The following is a 16,655-nucleotide window of genomic DNA, read 5'->3' on the forward strand; positions in this document are numbered from 1 at the left end:
ATCCTTCCACAGTGGAGACATTGGTTTCCGGGTGGGAGTTGATCATGGTGTGGATTTGCCAAGCGTGCCTTCCTCTTAGCACGTTTCTCCCTTGCGTCCTGAGTTCGAGTGTCTTCAAAGCCCATGACACCTTTGGTAAAGGCTGTTCTCCAACTGGAGCGCTCGCAGGCCAGTGTTTCCCAGTTGTCATTTTAAAAGATTTTCCTTCAGTCAGTCTTTAAATCTCTTTTGTTGACCACCAGCATTACGCTTTCCATTTTTAAGTTCGGAATAGAGTAGTTGCTTTGGAAGACGATCATCAGGCATCTGCACAACATGACCAGTCCAACAAAGTTGATGTTGAAGAAATTAGTGCTGAACTAGGATCTGAGAGAGTCGCTGCCTCTCTGCCTAACCTTCCTCGCAGGATTGTTGTTGAGGAGTTTAAAAGTGGGGAAAGGACCATGTTGTGTACATCATTATATTATTATTAATATAATTTTTTATTTATTAAAAGATTGGGAACCATTTATGCGGTATCTACAGAAGCAATGTAAAGAAATGGACTCACTAGCAGGGTTTGAGTAGACACAATTAACAAAATAAATACAGGAATGATACAGGATGTTAAAATGATTAAGAGAATAGCAATATTTGATATAAAGAACTCAATATGAAGATATAATATAGCAAGCAGGGGAAGTGAATATGTTAAAAACCAGAAGAGGAAGTTGAGGGGCAGAGGGGGAAATTTGGGAAACTGCATCATTTTTTTCTGTTATATGACATGTTATTAGCATGATAAAAATGTAAAACTCAATAAAAATTAATTAAAAAACAAACGCCAACCCATTGCAAGCTTTCCTGAGGCCCCTCAGCTCTGAAAGAAAGCAGGGCAAGAGTTAATCTCCTCCCAGCTTTCCATACGCAGAAAGCCTTAAGGAAAATAAAATCCCAAAACAAAACACCAGCCCTTCAAAGCCTTTTTCATTTAATTCTGGGTGGTGGTGGTTTTTTTAATGCTGTTTGAGGAATTATCCTAATTGTGACCTTAGAGAAAGCTGAGCTAGGGCATCGCTGCCCTCTGCTGGAGGGTGGATAATATTAGAATATAAACAAATTGAGAGCCCAGGCAAAAATGCACCTCATATTTCACTTCCTAAAGCAGCAACTGCGTGGTATCTTGGTTGACTCTCCTGCAGCAGAGCAAACGCAGCAGATCCTCTGGGATTTCTCTTAGTAGCAGGTTTTGTTTGTTTTCCATGAAGCAACGGCAAAATGATCTCAGCAGCCCAGACGAAAAACCCCAACTTCACTTTGCAGATTGGTCCACGCAAGTTACTAGTCCTCCTGGACTCCCAATTTTTTGTGTAATTTAAGGAGGAATCTCCCCATACCTGGAAGGAATTTGCACTCCGCTGCAAAGGCGTCTGGTACATGCCTCACCCAAATAAATAAATCAGTAAAACACGGTTTTGATGTAGTCAAATGGGTCATGTGCCTTGCTTTATTTACAAGCAAAAGGGGGGGGGGAGTGGGAAAATTGGCACTTTGGCCCCTCCATGCATTGGTGACCCCACAGATAGACTACTGTAATACACTGGATTCGGGGCTTCCCTTGAGACTGGTCCGGAAGCTGCATCAGGTGCAGAATTCTGTGGCCACATTGCCTGGATGCACCCATTCTACAGCTGTGTCGACTGAGGCAGCGGCACTGGCTGCCGATCAGCTACCAGGTATGTCCAACGTTAAAGACTTGCTACCCCTGTGTAGGCCTGTAAGATTACTTAGATCATTGTGGGGGAATTTTACTTGTGGGACCCTACAGAATATCACAGGGGTGTGTGACCCCCAAATGGGCCGTTTCCTGCATTCTGGAATGCCAAACTTTTCTGCCATCCATTGAGCATTGTTTATTCAGGGGTCAGCAAACTTTTTCAGCCGGGGGCCAGTCCACTGTCCCTCAGACCATGTGGGGGGCCGGACTATATTTTGGAAAAAAAATAATGTACGAATTCCTATGCCCCACAAATAACCCAGAGATGTATTTTAAATAAAAGGACACATTCCACTCATGTAAAAACACGCTGATTCCCGGACCATCCGCAGACCGGATTTAGAAGGCGATTAAGGTCGGATCCGGCCCCTGGGCCTTAGTTTGCCTACCCATGGTTTATTTGTTCTTCAGACATCTTGTGAAGACATCTTTGTCTTGCCCACACTTTCTCTGAAACCCCTAAAAGGGCACCCTGTTCCTTGTGATAAATTAAAAGCATTTTGGGAATTGATCTACTGTACAATGAGTTTAAAAAATTTTTTAGATATAGCTTCCCACCCAAAAAACAGAAGAATTTTTGCTGGGTTTGACAGGTGAGGAAATGGCAAAGGTAGATCAAAGATTATTTATGCATGCCACAATGGCAGCAAGAACTTTATTAGCCCAAAGGTGGAAATTACAAGAATTGTAATTCCACGATTGAGGAGCGGCAGACAAAGATGATGGACTATGCGGAATCAGCCAAGCTGACCGGTATAATCCAGAACCAAGACGACGAAAAATTTCAAAGAGACTGGAGTAATTTTGGTATATGAATAATTACTGTAAAAATGTGAAGACACTAGCGGGATTGAAATAAATCCTGCAACAAATCTTTTAAAAAAACTTCTTAGATCAAAGAGACAGAGTTGACTATAAGGTTACGAAGGTCAGAAGTCGAAAATTTAAAGTGCGATATAAAGACTTGAAAACAGAAAACCTGTTGAGGGGATGGAGGGAAGTCGCAATCTCAGCGGAGCACAGAGTATATTTGTTTGTTATTGGAATGTTGGAAATACTGTGTTAAAAAAGAAATTAATGCAAATTAGATGAATAATAATAAGGGCACCCTGTTCTTATTTTACTTACTGATTGCATTTATATCATACCTGCCTTTTTCCTGGAATCTCAAGGCGACGTATGCATGGTTCTTTCCCCACTTTTAATCTCCCCAACAACAATTCTGCGAGGAAGGTTAGGCAGAGAGGCAAGCGACTATCCCAGGTCCTAGTTCAGCACTAATTTCTGTGTCACACTGGCTCTCCAGATTACAAGATTCCTGTATCCATAGTACTGTTTCACTTGAGTTGGAACCCCCATTTTTAAGAATACCCTTGATTTTCTGTTGCGATACCGGCGGATTAGAGGAAAAACAACAACAGTGAAGTGGATTAGAAAAGCGCATCTAAAGAAATAAAGAGAAAACTCCAGACATAAAACCTCAAATAAATCTTTAATAAAAAATAAATTAGATTTGGACCAAGAAAAAAAAAGGGGTGTGTGTGTTTGGGGGAGGGGGAACCAAACCAAACCTAGATACATTCAGCTTTATCATAGAGATTTATATATAATATATATATTTCATATATATTTATATAATCTGAGCACTCTGAGCCGTTTCTATAAAATGTCTTTCCTATAAATGCTTTTCCTTTTTTTTGTCCGTTTCTGATAATCTGATGCAGCTATTTGCAATTCAGTGGGAAGCCAAGCCCTGATTCCAAGAGGGCTCCTGTACCTTTTAAGAGTGGTGCAGTAGGAAGAAATTCAACAGGTGCTGTTTCTTTCCTCTCCTCAGTGCTTCAGGAAAACCGCTTAGGGTGGTTTGCTTTTTCTCTCTTCCTGATGCACACAAGCCTTTCCACATTGGTACTGCCCAATATCCTCCCCTGTGGCTCATTCTACCATCTGGCCTACCAGAAAGAGAGGACGTTGCCAACTTTTTCTTCCAGAAAGGCTCCTGTGTCATTTGTCGGGGTTTTTTGTATCTTCGTTTTAGGTCTTGTTGTAATTTATGTGGAAACTGTTCAGTTTGACTGTGTGTTTTTGTAATGTTCTATTTATCATATAGGACTACAGTCATACCTTGGAAGTCGAACGGAATCCGTTCTGGAAATCCGTTCGACTTCCAAAACGTTCGACAACCAAAGCGCGGCTTCCGATTGGCTGCAGGAAGCTCCTGCAGCCAATCAGAAGCCCCGTCGGATGTTCGGCTTCCAAAGGAATGTTTGAAAACCAGAACAGTCACTTCCGGGTTTCGATCGTTCGGGAGCCAAAACGTCCGAGAACTAGGCTGTTTGAAAATCAGGGTATGACTATACTTTTGCTATGTTGCAGTTATGCATTTTTTCCCCGTGTTGTAAGCTGCCTTGAGCACAAGTTTCATAGACTCATAGAATTGTAGAGTCGGAAGTTTGAAACGCGACATACAAATAAAATTATGTATGTGCGCATGCAGGGCCGGATTTAGGTTTGATGAGGCCCTCAGCTCCTGAAGGCAATGGGGCCCTTTATATGTCCAGCTGTCCTTTGTCAGCAACAAATTGTCGCCGTTTTTGTGTGTTGAATATATGCTATATTTGTTTATTTATGGACCTAATAAGTATCTAAAGCCATCTGCACATGACAAAATATGTATCTTATCCAAGTAATTGTTGAACTGAAATACAATTAAGAAGAAGTATATTAATATTTTGGAAATGTACATCCAGTGTTTTTTTCATTTACATGTTTTGGGGGGGCCCAAGAGAGTGGGGCCCTAAGCTATAGCTTGTTTAGCTTATACGTAAATTCGGCACTGTGCGCATGTATGTATGTTTAAAATGGTTGCATGGAAAGCTGGAATCCGAGAGATGTACCTTACTTTTTCGTGTATAAGACTAGTTTGTTTGTTTTTTTACTAAAAAATAATGCTAAAAGGGGGGGGGTTAGTCTTATACATGGGGGCAATCTCCCCCCCGTTTTCGTAATTTTGAGGCCCCCAAAATAGGGGGCGTCTTATACACAGGGGGCGTGTTATACACGGAAAGATACGGTACTTCCCCCATCATGACTCAGCTGTTGCTACAGGGAGGAAGGGCAAGGAGTAGATGCCTCTTCACCTGTTGAATTTCTGTCGTTTAAAAAAGGCCCCTGGCCTGGGCCTATGAGGAGAAGCTGTTGTGGGCAGCAAATCCATAACCAGGTGTCAACTATGGGATTTAGGATATTCTGTCAATCTAGAATCACAGAATTGCAGCGTTGGAATTGCAGGGGTCATCTAGTCCAACCCCCCCCAGTAATGTGTCTCCCCCTACCTGCCCTTCCTGCAGTGGCATAGCAAGGTCAGGTGGTACCCGGGGCAGAAAATTTCTTGCCCCCCACTGAAATCTAGTTGGAATCCCAAGAGACTGCGATCGACTCACAGTATAAAAAGACTGACTGTGATAAGCTGTCATTGCCAGTTGTTGTTGAGCAATTTTTTTGGGGGGGGGAAGGTTAGGGTTAGCGTGCCGCAGCTCCCCCCCCCAGGAGATGACACCTAGGGCTGTCTGCCCCCCCCAGTGCCCCCACCTTGCTCTGTCCCTGCCTCCAGGTCCAAATATTAACTGCAGGGCCTTGTTGATTTCTTAAGCTTCACCCCACAAACTCCATCACAAAGCCTTAAGGGTTCACAGCTTCAGAATAAATGCTACGGTAGTGTGCCCTCCGAACTTTTCTGCCAGGGTTCTTGTGCATTCAATGGCTCAGTGACAGGCAGAAATCCAACAAATTAGGCCCCTCCTAGGCATGGACATGGCAACGGCTGCTCCTACTAGATTTAGTGTTAGCGACGCAGGAAATCTGCCCAGAAATAAGTTGGCAACCCTTCACAGAAGCTACCCTCGGAAGGGGGGGGGGCAGAGAGAAACACAAAGGTGTGTTGATTTGAGCTGCAAAGAAGGGGAGGCAATATATTCCTGTTTCTAGAGGTGAGGGTTGCCAACTGTTTCACTGAGACCTGCACCTGTGCGTTTAGCAGCCGTGTCATCTACAGACATCGTCAAGCCGCTTTAAAAAAAAAATATCTCTAGGCTGTAAGAGGAGCTTCGCTTCCACGTTTCTGCAGGCAAAGCTCCTCTTGGAAACATGGCAGCAGGCCGGGCTGGCTTTTCTGGTCACTTGGCAACACCGTCCGGGCTAGGAAGGAGGAAGGAAACCTCTCTGAGTGCTAAGGTTGCGAACTTCAGCAAAAACCAAAGCTCTTGTGCCTTTAAGGGACACCTTGACGTGTAAAAACAAAAATCCGCTGTGCTTCTCTCTGGGGATGGAGAGGAGCAGAATTGATGTCGATGACAGAGGAGCACGGGCAGGCGGAAAAAGTTGGCAACCTCAAGAACTGCGTGGAAAACCCGGCTGCGACTTGCGAGTTGGGAAGCTGGCTTGGCGAGCCTGATCAGTCTTCCTGCAGAAGCGTTTGCCTTCTGTGTTGTTTCCTCAAAACTGAGGGAATTCAGGTCCATTCTGGACCGTGGGAGTTTGGGCTTGTTACTTGACCACTTCCATCACCATTGGGCATGCTGGCTGCGGGGAGCTGGAGTCCAGTGACCTTTGGGGGTTCGCAGGTCCCCCCTTCCTACTGTAAATCGGGAAACAGTGGCAAGATTGTAGAAACCGTCTTGCTCGGCTGCTAATCAGGTTTCCCCACAATCCAAAGTAGCACCAATACTGTATATTTTCAGGAGGGGAAAAAATATGCATATTTTTCGCTTCCCTAAGGGAATACTAGAGCAAAGCCAATATGGCCGGGAGGCGTCAGACTCAGTGCTGCCCTCTGGAAGGGAGCGCGTGGAACTGCAAGGGCTCCGAGTTCCAGTCCACCCACCGGCCTTTTTTTGCCGCAGCTGGCGGGGTTTTACTGGCCGGGGTGGTATAGATTGGGTCGAGAGCTCCCTCCCCATCTGGGCTTTGTCTCAGGCAAGTTCCCAGGCCTCGGGGACCGAAGCCACCCACCACAGAACTCCACATCATGTCCCGTGCGTTTCCAAAGGGCTTCTGCGAGGAATCGAACCCAGCGCCGGCAATGTCAGGTCATCCGTGCACGATCCGTAGCGTCGTTTCCCAAAACAAGCTGAAGTTGGAACTGTGCAGGCAATTTTGGCCTCCTTTTAGCTGGTTGCAAAATGAGCGTCTCGGGGTCTCTGTGTGTGTGTGTGAATGGGATTGGGGATGGCTTCACGGGAGGGAACCAAAATTTTGGCGGTGTGTCTTCAAGGAGGGAGGGAGGAGGCCGAGCGGGGTGCAAAAGTACCCCTTGGGAGTTCCTTAAAAGCCAAGGCCACCAAAATCACCTGTGGGTCTGCCAGAACGCCGTGCGTGCCGTCGCAATTCGCCTCCCCTCTTCCTGGCCTCCGTGAAAGGGGACAGCTTAAAAGGAAATGCAGGAAGTACGATGAGTCTGTAGTTTGGGGTAGGTTTCTCTGGAAATACTGGGGTACAGTATGAAATACTCCTTCTGGAGAGAGCAGAGGAGAGGACGCTGATAGGAATTTCTCAAGCCTCGAGTTCGAATCCCATTTGGTCCTTCAATGCCTTTGCCACGATCCCTCTCCAGTGGATGGGGTTGGGGTTTTTTGCAGATGACGGGGGCTCCCGCAGCCCGCGAAATATATTCACTCGTCCCCGGTTCAGGTAAAAGTGCGAGGAGTCCAGGATCCCGCCCGCTCGCCGGCGCTATCGGCTCGGTCCGGCGTGGCGCCTCTCCAAGGCGTGGGTACATGAGGCACAACAGACGGCTTTGTAGTAGGAGTAGACGCAGAGGCGGGCCTGCACGATCACCGGGCAGTTGTGGTATTTGTCCCTGCAGTTCTCATCTGCCGGCCAAAGAGGAAAAGCAACATGAAAAAACCCCAAAGAGTTGGGGGTTCTCCAACATGACGAACCTGACAAGGAGACTGGGAATGTCCCCTGCCCCGTTAACTCTCTCGACAGATGGGGAAATACGACTCTGTTCACTGGGATAAGTTCTCGGCTCACGTCTTCAGTGACCTCATAACCACAGCTCCCGGAATAATTTAAAACAACTATCTGATGTTTTTACAGGGACAAGGGTGGCGCTGTGGGTTAAACAGCCTAGGACTTGCCGATCAGAAGGTCGGCGGTTTGAATCCCCGCAAAAGTGTGAGCTCCTGTTGTTCGGTCCCTGCTCCTGCCAACCTAGCAGTTCGAAAGCACGTCAAAGCGCAAGTAGATAAATAGGTACCACTCCGGCGGGAAGGTAAACGGTGTTTCCGTGCGCTGCTCTGGTTCGCCAGAAGCGGCTTAGTCCTGCTGGCCACATGACCCGGAAGCTGTACGCCGGTTCCCTCGGCCAATAAAGTGAGATGAGCGCCGCAACCCCAGAGTCGGTCACGACTGACCTAATGGTCAGGGGCACTCATCTCACTTTGTTGGCTGAGGGAGCCAGCATTTGTCCGCAGACAGCTTCCAGGTTATGTGGCCAGCATGACTAAGCCGCTTCTGGCGAACCAGAGCAGCGCACGGAAACGCCGTTTACCTTCACGCCGGAGCGGTACCTATTTATCTACTTGCACTTTGATGTGCTTTTGAACTGCTAGGTTGGCAGGAGCAGGGACCGAGCAACGGGAGCTCACCCCGTCGCGGGGATTCGAACCGCCGACCTTCTGATCGGCAAGTCCTAGGCTCTGTGGTTTAACCCACAGCGCCACCCGCGTCCCAATACTGCCACAAGGGACCGCTGCAAATTCCTGCATTGCAGGGGGGTTGGAATAGAGTCCAGCCTTTCTCAACCTGTGGGTCCCCAGATGTTGTTGAATTACAACTCCCATCACCCCTAGCTAGCAAGGCCAGAGCTCAGGGGTGATGGGCGTTGTAGTCCAACAACATCTGGGGACCCACAGGTTGAGAACCGCTGGAATAGACAATCCACAGGGTCTCTTCCAATTCTATATCAAGATTAAAACCCTAACAAGCTGACGCTTCTAAGAGTCCTTTTACCCAGCTGGGAAAGCCTGCTGGAACAAAACCAAAAAAACCATCTTCGGTTGTTTCTGAAAAGGGCAGATAGTGAGGGCCTGCCGTATCTCGACGGGGATGCCATTCCCTGGAAGAGGGGCAGCCACACAGAAGGCCCTGCTTTGGATGACTATACCGTATACCACCACGTCATACTATTGGAACTGGAGGTAGAAAAACTATCTCTGCAAATAAACAACCTTGCAGAAATGCACCCCTTGGGCGTGTGGAGTTTTTCAGCCTGCCTGCACGTCCTCCCCCCATTTTTGGCCGTAGGGAGGAGGAGGGGGCCGGGTGGGTTACCTAGGTCCAGGAGGCAGGGCTGAACGTTGCAAGGCCGTTTCTTGATGGGCTTGAGATCTGGTGGACAGAGGTTGCTCAGAGTCTTGTTTTGGGTGAGACACTGGACCTCTCTCACTTGGACACCCCCAACGCAGGACCTGGAACACTGAAAGGACAAAGGGGAATCGGAATTATTGTGGGAAATAGACCTAAAATTTACAGCATGTTACGGTTTAAGAGAAAATTATATGAAAATGATATATCGGGGGTTTCTAACACTGAGTAAACTGGCAAAAATGTATAAATCTAAATCAGGGGTCAGCAAACCTTTTCAGCAGGGGGCCGGTCCACTGTCCCTCAGACCTTGTGGGGGGGCCGGACTATATTTTTTTTGGGGGGAAATGAACAAATTCCTGTGCCCCACAAATAACCCAGAGATGCATTTTAAATAAAAGGACACATTCTGCTCATGTAAAAACATGCTGATTCCAGACCATCCGTGGGCTGGATTTAGAAGGTACAGCAGAAAAGTTGTCCAAATATAAACAGTCAACTTATTAAACCTCACAATAATTTCATAATATATCTGTCTATGTATTTCTAATAGTATAACCAAATCAGTGATTTTTGATAGGACTGCAAAAACTACTCTGAAAATTCATTATTCCAAAAACGAAACCTTCATCTGGTTGTAAATATTAAGATCGTACCAGCAAGAAAGCCTTTCTGTAAAAAAAAAAGATTTAACATTTGATGTTAGCCGCTCTGAGCCCGGTTTTGGCAGGGGAGGGCGGGGTATACATAAAAATTATTATTATTAATTATTATTATTAAATCAAGACTTACTGACTAGTAATTTAAATTGTGATTTAAATCAATTGGCATGCATATTTATGGTATGATATGATAAAAGCTCACAAAGGATTTAAAAATCATATAATTAGAAAATCTTTGGACAATGATTGGACAAGATAGAAGGATTTGCTATAAAGGAAAAATGGTTAAAAATAAAAATAAAAAAATGGTTAAAAATCATGACATATGAAACTGCTAAAGATGAGGTAAATTGAAAATCAGATGGGGGGACTTGGGTAAGCTCACCTAACAATGTTTAGAAAAAATAAGGATAAGACAAGAATTTGTTTGTATTGGTTGTATTTCTGTTTGTATTGTTTATTTGTGTTATAAAATGAATAAATTTTCCCCCCGAAATATAAAATAATAAATTTTGAAAAAATAAATAAATTGTGATTTAAATCGGTTCGATCTAATCAAACCCGCCCTGGGGTTTTCCCTGCCACAAACCCCTTCCCCGTTTTGCCCGTTCTCCGAATCGATACGTGTGGAAGGGGGTTCCCGCTCCCCCCGCGGCAGACCCTTGCCCTCACTCACGGAGCTCCAGGCGGTGGAGAACCAGCGGGCCTCGCAAGTCGTGCCCACACAGGGCTGCAAGGAGGGCGGCTTCTCCAGGTGGGCACAGTCTGAGGCGTCCGTCACGTTGAACTCAGCGCCCAGCTTGCTGACGCAGATGAGGTCGCGCCGCTGGGTGCCCGTGCTGCAGTCCGACGAGCACTGGGGGGGCGAAGAGGCAGAGGGGGGGCGGATCAGGGCCGGATTTAGGTTTGATGGGGCCCTAAGCTACTGAAGGTAAAAGGTAAAGGGTAAAGGGACCCCTGACCATTAGGTCCAGTCATGACCGACTCTGGAGTTGCGGCGCTCATCTCGCTTCACTGGCGTACAGCTTCCAGGTCATGTGGCCAGCAGGACTAAACCGCTTCTGGCGAACCAGAGCAGCGCACAGAAACGCTGTTTACCTTCCCACCAGAGTGGTACCTATTTATCTACCTGCACTTTGATGTGCTTTTGAACTGCTAGGTAGGCAGGAGCTGGGACTGAGCAACGGGAGCTCACCCCGTCATGAGGATTCAAACCACCGACCTTCTGATCGGCAAGTCCTAGGCTTTGTGGTTTAACCCACAGTGCCACCCGCATCCCCTGTTGAAGGTAACGGGGCCCTTTATATGTCCAGCTGTCCTTAGTCAACAACAATTTTTTCTGTGTTGAATATAGGAGCGTCTCCATCCCCATCGTTCAGCCTGGATACTGAGGTCCAGCACTGAAGGCCTTCAGGCGGTTCCCTCCCTGCGAAAAGCCAAGGGTGCTGGGAACTGTAGCTCTGCAATGGACAAGCTACAGTTCCCAGAATTCTTTGCAGGAAGTCATGGTTGTGTAAAGTGCTATGATAGTGTCTTAAATGTGGTGCAGGCATCCCCAACCTTCGGCCCTCCAGATGTTTTGGACTACAGTTCCCATCATCCCTGACCACTGGTCCTGTTAGCTAGGGATGATGGGAGTTGTAGGCCAAAACATCTGGAGGGCCAAAGGTTGGGGATGCCTGGAATAAGGTCTAGGTCTCTTAGTTAGCTGTACTTTCAGACCCGGTTTTATGCCTGTCAACCCACATTTGTAGAATGTTGATATGTGTTCTAATCTGTTTTTAGTCTATCAATATTTTTCCCCCCATTTTAAATACCGTATTTTTCGCTCTATAAGATGCACCAGACCACAAGGCGCACCTAGTTTTTGGAGGAGGAAAACAAGAAAAAAAATATTCTGAATTTCAGAAGCCAGAACAGCAAGAGGGATCGCTGCGCAGTGAAAGCAGTGATCCCTCTTGCTGTTCTGGCTTCTGGGATAGCTGCGCAGCCTGCATTCGCTCCATAAGACGCACACACATTTCCCCTTACTTTTTAGGAGGGGAAAAATGAGTCTTATAGAGCAAAAAATACGGTAGTTGTTTTTAACTGTTTTTTCACTGATAAATCTATTGTTCTTTTTTTGTAAACCACTTTGAGGTGTTGCTTTTTTTTTTACAATCAAGCAGTGTTTTTTGATATAAAGAAAAAGAAATAAAACTAAGGGTGCTGAAATTTGTAAGGAGTAACACCCCCCCCAAAAAAAAATCCCCTCACAGAGCTACAGTCCTCAGAGTGGTTTAACAGTCAACCCAGGGAATTCTGGGAAATCTGGCTCTGTGAGGAGGGGAATATGGAGTCTCCTCTTAACAACTCTCAACACCCTTAGCAAACACGTCAACTGATTCCTGCATTGCAGTGGATTGGACTAGATTCCGCTTTTGGGTCCCTTCCAACTCTATAATTCGAGGTGCGAAGTCCGTCTAGCTGTTGGGGCTCCCTGCAAGCAGCAAGGAATCCTGGGATCTGTAGTTTTGTGAGGGAGCCAGGACTCCTCCTGTTAGTCGCCAGTCACTCCTTCGCAAAAAACTACGATTCCCAGAATGCCTTAAGCCAGACACCCCCAAACTCGGCCCTCCAGCTGTTTTGGGACTACAACTCCCATCATCCCTGTTAGCTAGGGATGATGGGAGTTGTAGTCCCAAAACATCTGGAGGGCCGAGCCTGGGGGTGCACGCCTTAAGCTTTTGCAAACCGGGTTCAAATGATGCTGGCGACGAGACCGGGATGGGACGAGGGGCGCTGCTCACCGGACTCCATGGCCCAGTGTACCACCGGTTGACCCTCTGGCACGGACCGCCATTGCATGCCCTCATGTCGGCTGGTTTGGTGCCGGCGCAGTTCTCCTCTACCTGCCCGTTGGCGGCGCTCGAAAGGCAGACCACCGAGCGCCGCTGGATCCCCGTCCCACACTCGGCTGAGCACTGGAGAGGAGAAAGGGAGAGAGGGAATGCAAGAGACTTTCATAAGCTTTATCATACCACTGGCTCTTCTTATAACCATAGCTTAGAGGTCCCGGGTCCTAAGGAAGTCAGACTATGCTCCACCAGGGCCAGGGCCTTTTCAGTGATGGCTCCGACCTGGTGGAATGCTCTGTCCCATGAGACTAGGGCCCTGCAGGATTTAACCTCCTTCCGTCGGGCCTGTAAGTCAGAGCTATTCCACCTGGCCTTTAATTTGAATTCAGCCTGATCTTTTATTTCCCTTTCTCTTCCCTCCCCCTCCCCTTTTATGAAGATCACCCGCTCTGAGACCCCACAGCTAATTCTCCCCTGGCCTCCTTGCTGGCCCAAGTAGGACGGATTCAGCCAGCTAGCCCTGGGGATTATCCAATGCTTATTTCCCCTAAATTGATTTCTGAATTTTGAATTTTATTGTTATTCATGTTTTTATACTGTATTTTATGCTGCTTTTACAATTAAGTGTTTTAAAGTTGTTGTTAGCTACCCTGAGCCCAGTTTTTGAACAGGGAAGGGTGGGGTATAAATAAAAAATTATTATGATGATGTTCATCATCATCATTCCCCTCCTCAATACCCCAGCAGCCTGAGAGGCAGCTATTTGTATATACCGTATTTTTCGCACGATAGGACGCACCGGTCCATAGGACGCACGTAGATTTGGGGGGGAAATAAAGGGGAAAAAATTTATTCCCCCCCCCCGCCAGGCGCGGGGCTGGGGCGGGGGAAGCCCGAGCTTCCCCCTCCCCCAGAACGGGACCCAGAGCCATGCCGAAGCTGCGCGTAGCTTTGGCATCGCTCTGGGAGCTTGCGGGGCTGGGGGAGGAGGAAGCCCTCCGCCAGTCTCCAAACCATGTCGGGAGACAGTGGGATGCCGCGCTGCGCCTCTCCCGCTATCCCCCGAGTTTGCGGGGCTGGCGACGGGCAGGAGCAGGCTTCTCCCCCCCGCCAGCCTTCTAGCCAAGTCGGGAGACAGCGGGATGGCGCGCTGCGCCTCTCCCGCTGTCTCCCGAGTTTGCGGGGCTGGCGAGGGGAGGAGCAGGCTTCTCCCCCCCCCGCCAGCCTTCTAGCCAAGTCGGGGGACAGGGGGATGGCGCGCTGCGCCTCTCCCGCTGTCTCCCGAGTTTGCGGGGCTGGCGAGGGGAGGAGCAGGCTTCTCCCCCCCCCCCGCCAGCCTTCTAGCCAAGTCGGGGGACAGCGGGATGGTGCGCTGCGCCTCTCCCGCTGTCTCCCGAGTTTGCGGGGCTGGCGAGGGGAGGAGCAAGCTTCTCCCCCCCCCCCCGCCAGCCTTCTAGCCAAGTCGGGGGACAGCGGGATGGTGTGCTGCGCCTCTCCCGCTGTCTCCCGAGTTTGAGGGCTGGCGAGGGGAGGAGCAGGCTTCTCCCCCCCCCGCCAGCCTTCTAGCCAAGTCGGGGGACAGCGGGATGGTGCGCTGCGCCTCTCCCGCTGTCTCCCGAGTTTGCGGGGCTGGCGAGGGGAGGAGCAAGCTTCTCCCCCCCCCCCGCCAGCCTTCTAGCCAAGTCGGGGGACAGCGGGATGGTGTGCTGCGCCTCTCCCGCTGTCTCCCGAGTTTGAGGGCTGGCGAGGGGAGGAGCAGGCTTCTCCCCCCCCCCCGCCAGCCTTCTAGCCAAGTCGGGGGACAGCGGGATGGCGCGCTGCGCCTCTCCCGCTGTCTCCCGAGTTTGCGGGGCTGGCGAGGGGAGGGGCAGGCTTCTCCCCCCCCCGCCAGCCTTCTAGCCAAGTCGGGGGACAGCGGGATGGTGCGCTGCGCCTCTCCCGCTGTCTCCCGAGTCTGCGGGGCTGGCGAGGGGAGGAGCAGGCTTCTCCCCCCCGCCAGCCTTCTAGCCAAGTCGGGGGACAGGGGGATGGCGCGCTGCGCCTCTCCCGCTGTCTCCCGAGTTTGCAGGGCTGGCGAGGGGAGGAGCAGGCTTCTCCCCCCGCCAGCCTTCTAACCAAGTCGGGGGACAGCGGGATGGCGGCGTTCCGCCTCCCCGCTGTCCCCCGAGCTTGTGGGGCTGGCGGTGGGGCTCTCCTGAAGCCTGGAGAGCGAGAGGGGTCGGTGCGCACCGACCCCTCTCGCTCTCCAGGCTTCAGCGAAAGCCTGCATTCGCACCATAGGACGCACACACATTTCCCCTTCATTTTTGGAGGGGGAAAAGTGCGTCCTATAGTGCGAAAAATACGGTAATTTATATCAATTTTTCTGCTTTTCCAATTTGAAATACTCATTTTTACATCTGTAAAATATCAACGACTTCCCTTCTTCTCTTTCCAGGGTTCATTTTACACAGTGCTTTTTTCCTAAAAGAATCTTTAGGGGTACTCTCATTTTGACCCAAGAAAACCACCATTTTATAGTTCAAATCAGGAATAATAAATACAGTAAATGGACAAAAGTACAAAGATTTGCAAAAGGTTTAGGGGTATGAGTACCCCCAGAAAAAAGCACTGATTTTACATATCAGAAATCCCTGCATATCTTACAGAAAATATAGCATTCAGTATTCCATTATTACATCCATCATAACTTTATTTACACTGTTGAACTTATCTCAATGCTGCCAACATTTCCAGCCGCACACGGTTATTTCCCATATACTCAAGAAACGTTTTCTAACCCTTCTCTAAACGTATGTTCTTCTTGTTCCCTTATTCTATATGTTAAGTCTGCAAACTGCGCATATTCTGTCGGCTTAAGTTGCCACTCTTCTTTGGTTGCTATCTCGCTTGTTTTCCATTTTTGGGCTAGCAAAACACGGGCCGCAGTAGTAGCAGCACACATAAATAACCTTTTTTGACACCTGGGAAGAGAGGCAACCATTTCTAGTTCATCTCCCACAAACCATTCATATCTCACTTGCAGCAATCCCTGGGGTTTCGTTCAAAAAGTGCCTTGGAGTTAACTGAACGTCACACAAGTGAACCAAAGGGCATTGTGCAGCTATTTTTTTCAAATACCGTATTTTTTGCTCTATAAGACTCACTTTTTCCCTCCTAAAATGTAAGGGGAAATGTGTATGCATCTTATGGAGCGAATGCAGGCTGCGCAGCTATCACAGAAGCCAGAACAGCAAGAGGGATTGCTGCTTTCACTCTCCCTCTTGCTGTTCTGGCTTCTGAGATTCAGAATATTTTTTTTCTTGTTTTCCTCCTCCAAAAACTAGGTGCGTCTTGTGGTCTGGTGCGTCTTATAGAGCGAAAAATACAGTATATCCTTTATTAGGCATAGCATTATCAAACATTATCAAACAGACACGGTATACAAATTGAGCAAAATACGAGCTCAACATAACAAGGTTTGTCCCAGTCAGATCTTTAACTCCAGAGAAAATCAATTTGCACAAATAATACAATACAACATTACCACATCACCAATCAATTCAGAACCACTAAATCTCTTTATAATGGCCCAGTCTTTCTACATGGACAGCACTCAAAAATTCAGCTGCTATTAAAGTAATTTGATCATTCCTGTCCGAGAGCAGGTCCTGAACTGTTGGGGGCATAGAATTGAGCCTATTGTGTTATAAGGCCTCTAATAATGGTCTTCTGGCATAAATGCCAAAATCACAAGAAACGAAAATATGCTCCAAAGTATCAGGTTCCTGTTTACTACATTTGCAGAGACTCTCTGATTCTGCGAGAGCTAAATATCTTCCTCTTACTATCATATTAAATCTGGCTAACGTAAACAGCCTGCACAATTCAAGATCCTTCAGTATTGTCACGTTTCCCTTTTGAAAATCTCTACACAAAGGGAGATTTAAATAGAGAGGAGAGCAAGATTGTGCAGCTATTTATTTGAAGTATCGGGGAGCGGTTTGCGCGGCCAGAAACAGAAGCGAGGCGGGAGGGTAGCAGCATAGGAGG

At 48.1% G+C, this 16,655-nt stretch overlaps 1 protein-coding gene across 2 annotated transcripts in view; it reads right to left on the reverse strand.

Moving 5' to 3' along the window:
• Positions 1–5,730: 5,730 nt before the first annotated feature.
• ADAMTSL4 (ADAMTS like 4) overlaps positions 5,731–16,655 on the reverse strand; it is an 86,284-nt gene continuing 75,359 nt past the window's right edge. For both annotated transcript variants that reach the window (XM_053369901.1, XM_053369900.1), the window contains 4 exons: positions 12,576–12,749; positions 10,463–10,642; positions 9,092–9,236; positions 5,731–7,626 (listed from right to left, as the gene is read on the reverse strand). In XM_053369901.1, coding sequence (XP_053225876.1) covers positions 7,487–7,626; positions 9,092–9,236; positions 10,463–10,642; positions 12,576–12,749 — 639 coding nt within the window. In that variant the 3' untranslated portion in view covers positions 5,731–7,486. The remainder of the gene's footprint in view (positions 7,627–9,091; positions 9,237–10,462; positions 10,643–12,575; positions 12,750–16,655) is intronic.

The sequence above is a fragment of the Podarcis raffonei genome, chromosome 16, assembly GCF_027172205.1.
Source record: "Podarcis raffonei isolate rPodRaf1 chromosome 16, rPodRaf1.pri, whole genome shotgun sequence".
In the NCBI taxonomy this organism is placed as follows: domain Eukaryota; kingdom Metazoa; phylum Chordata; class Lepidosauria; order Squamata; family Lacertidae; genus Podarcis; species Podarcis raffonei.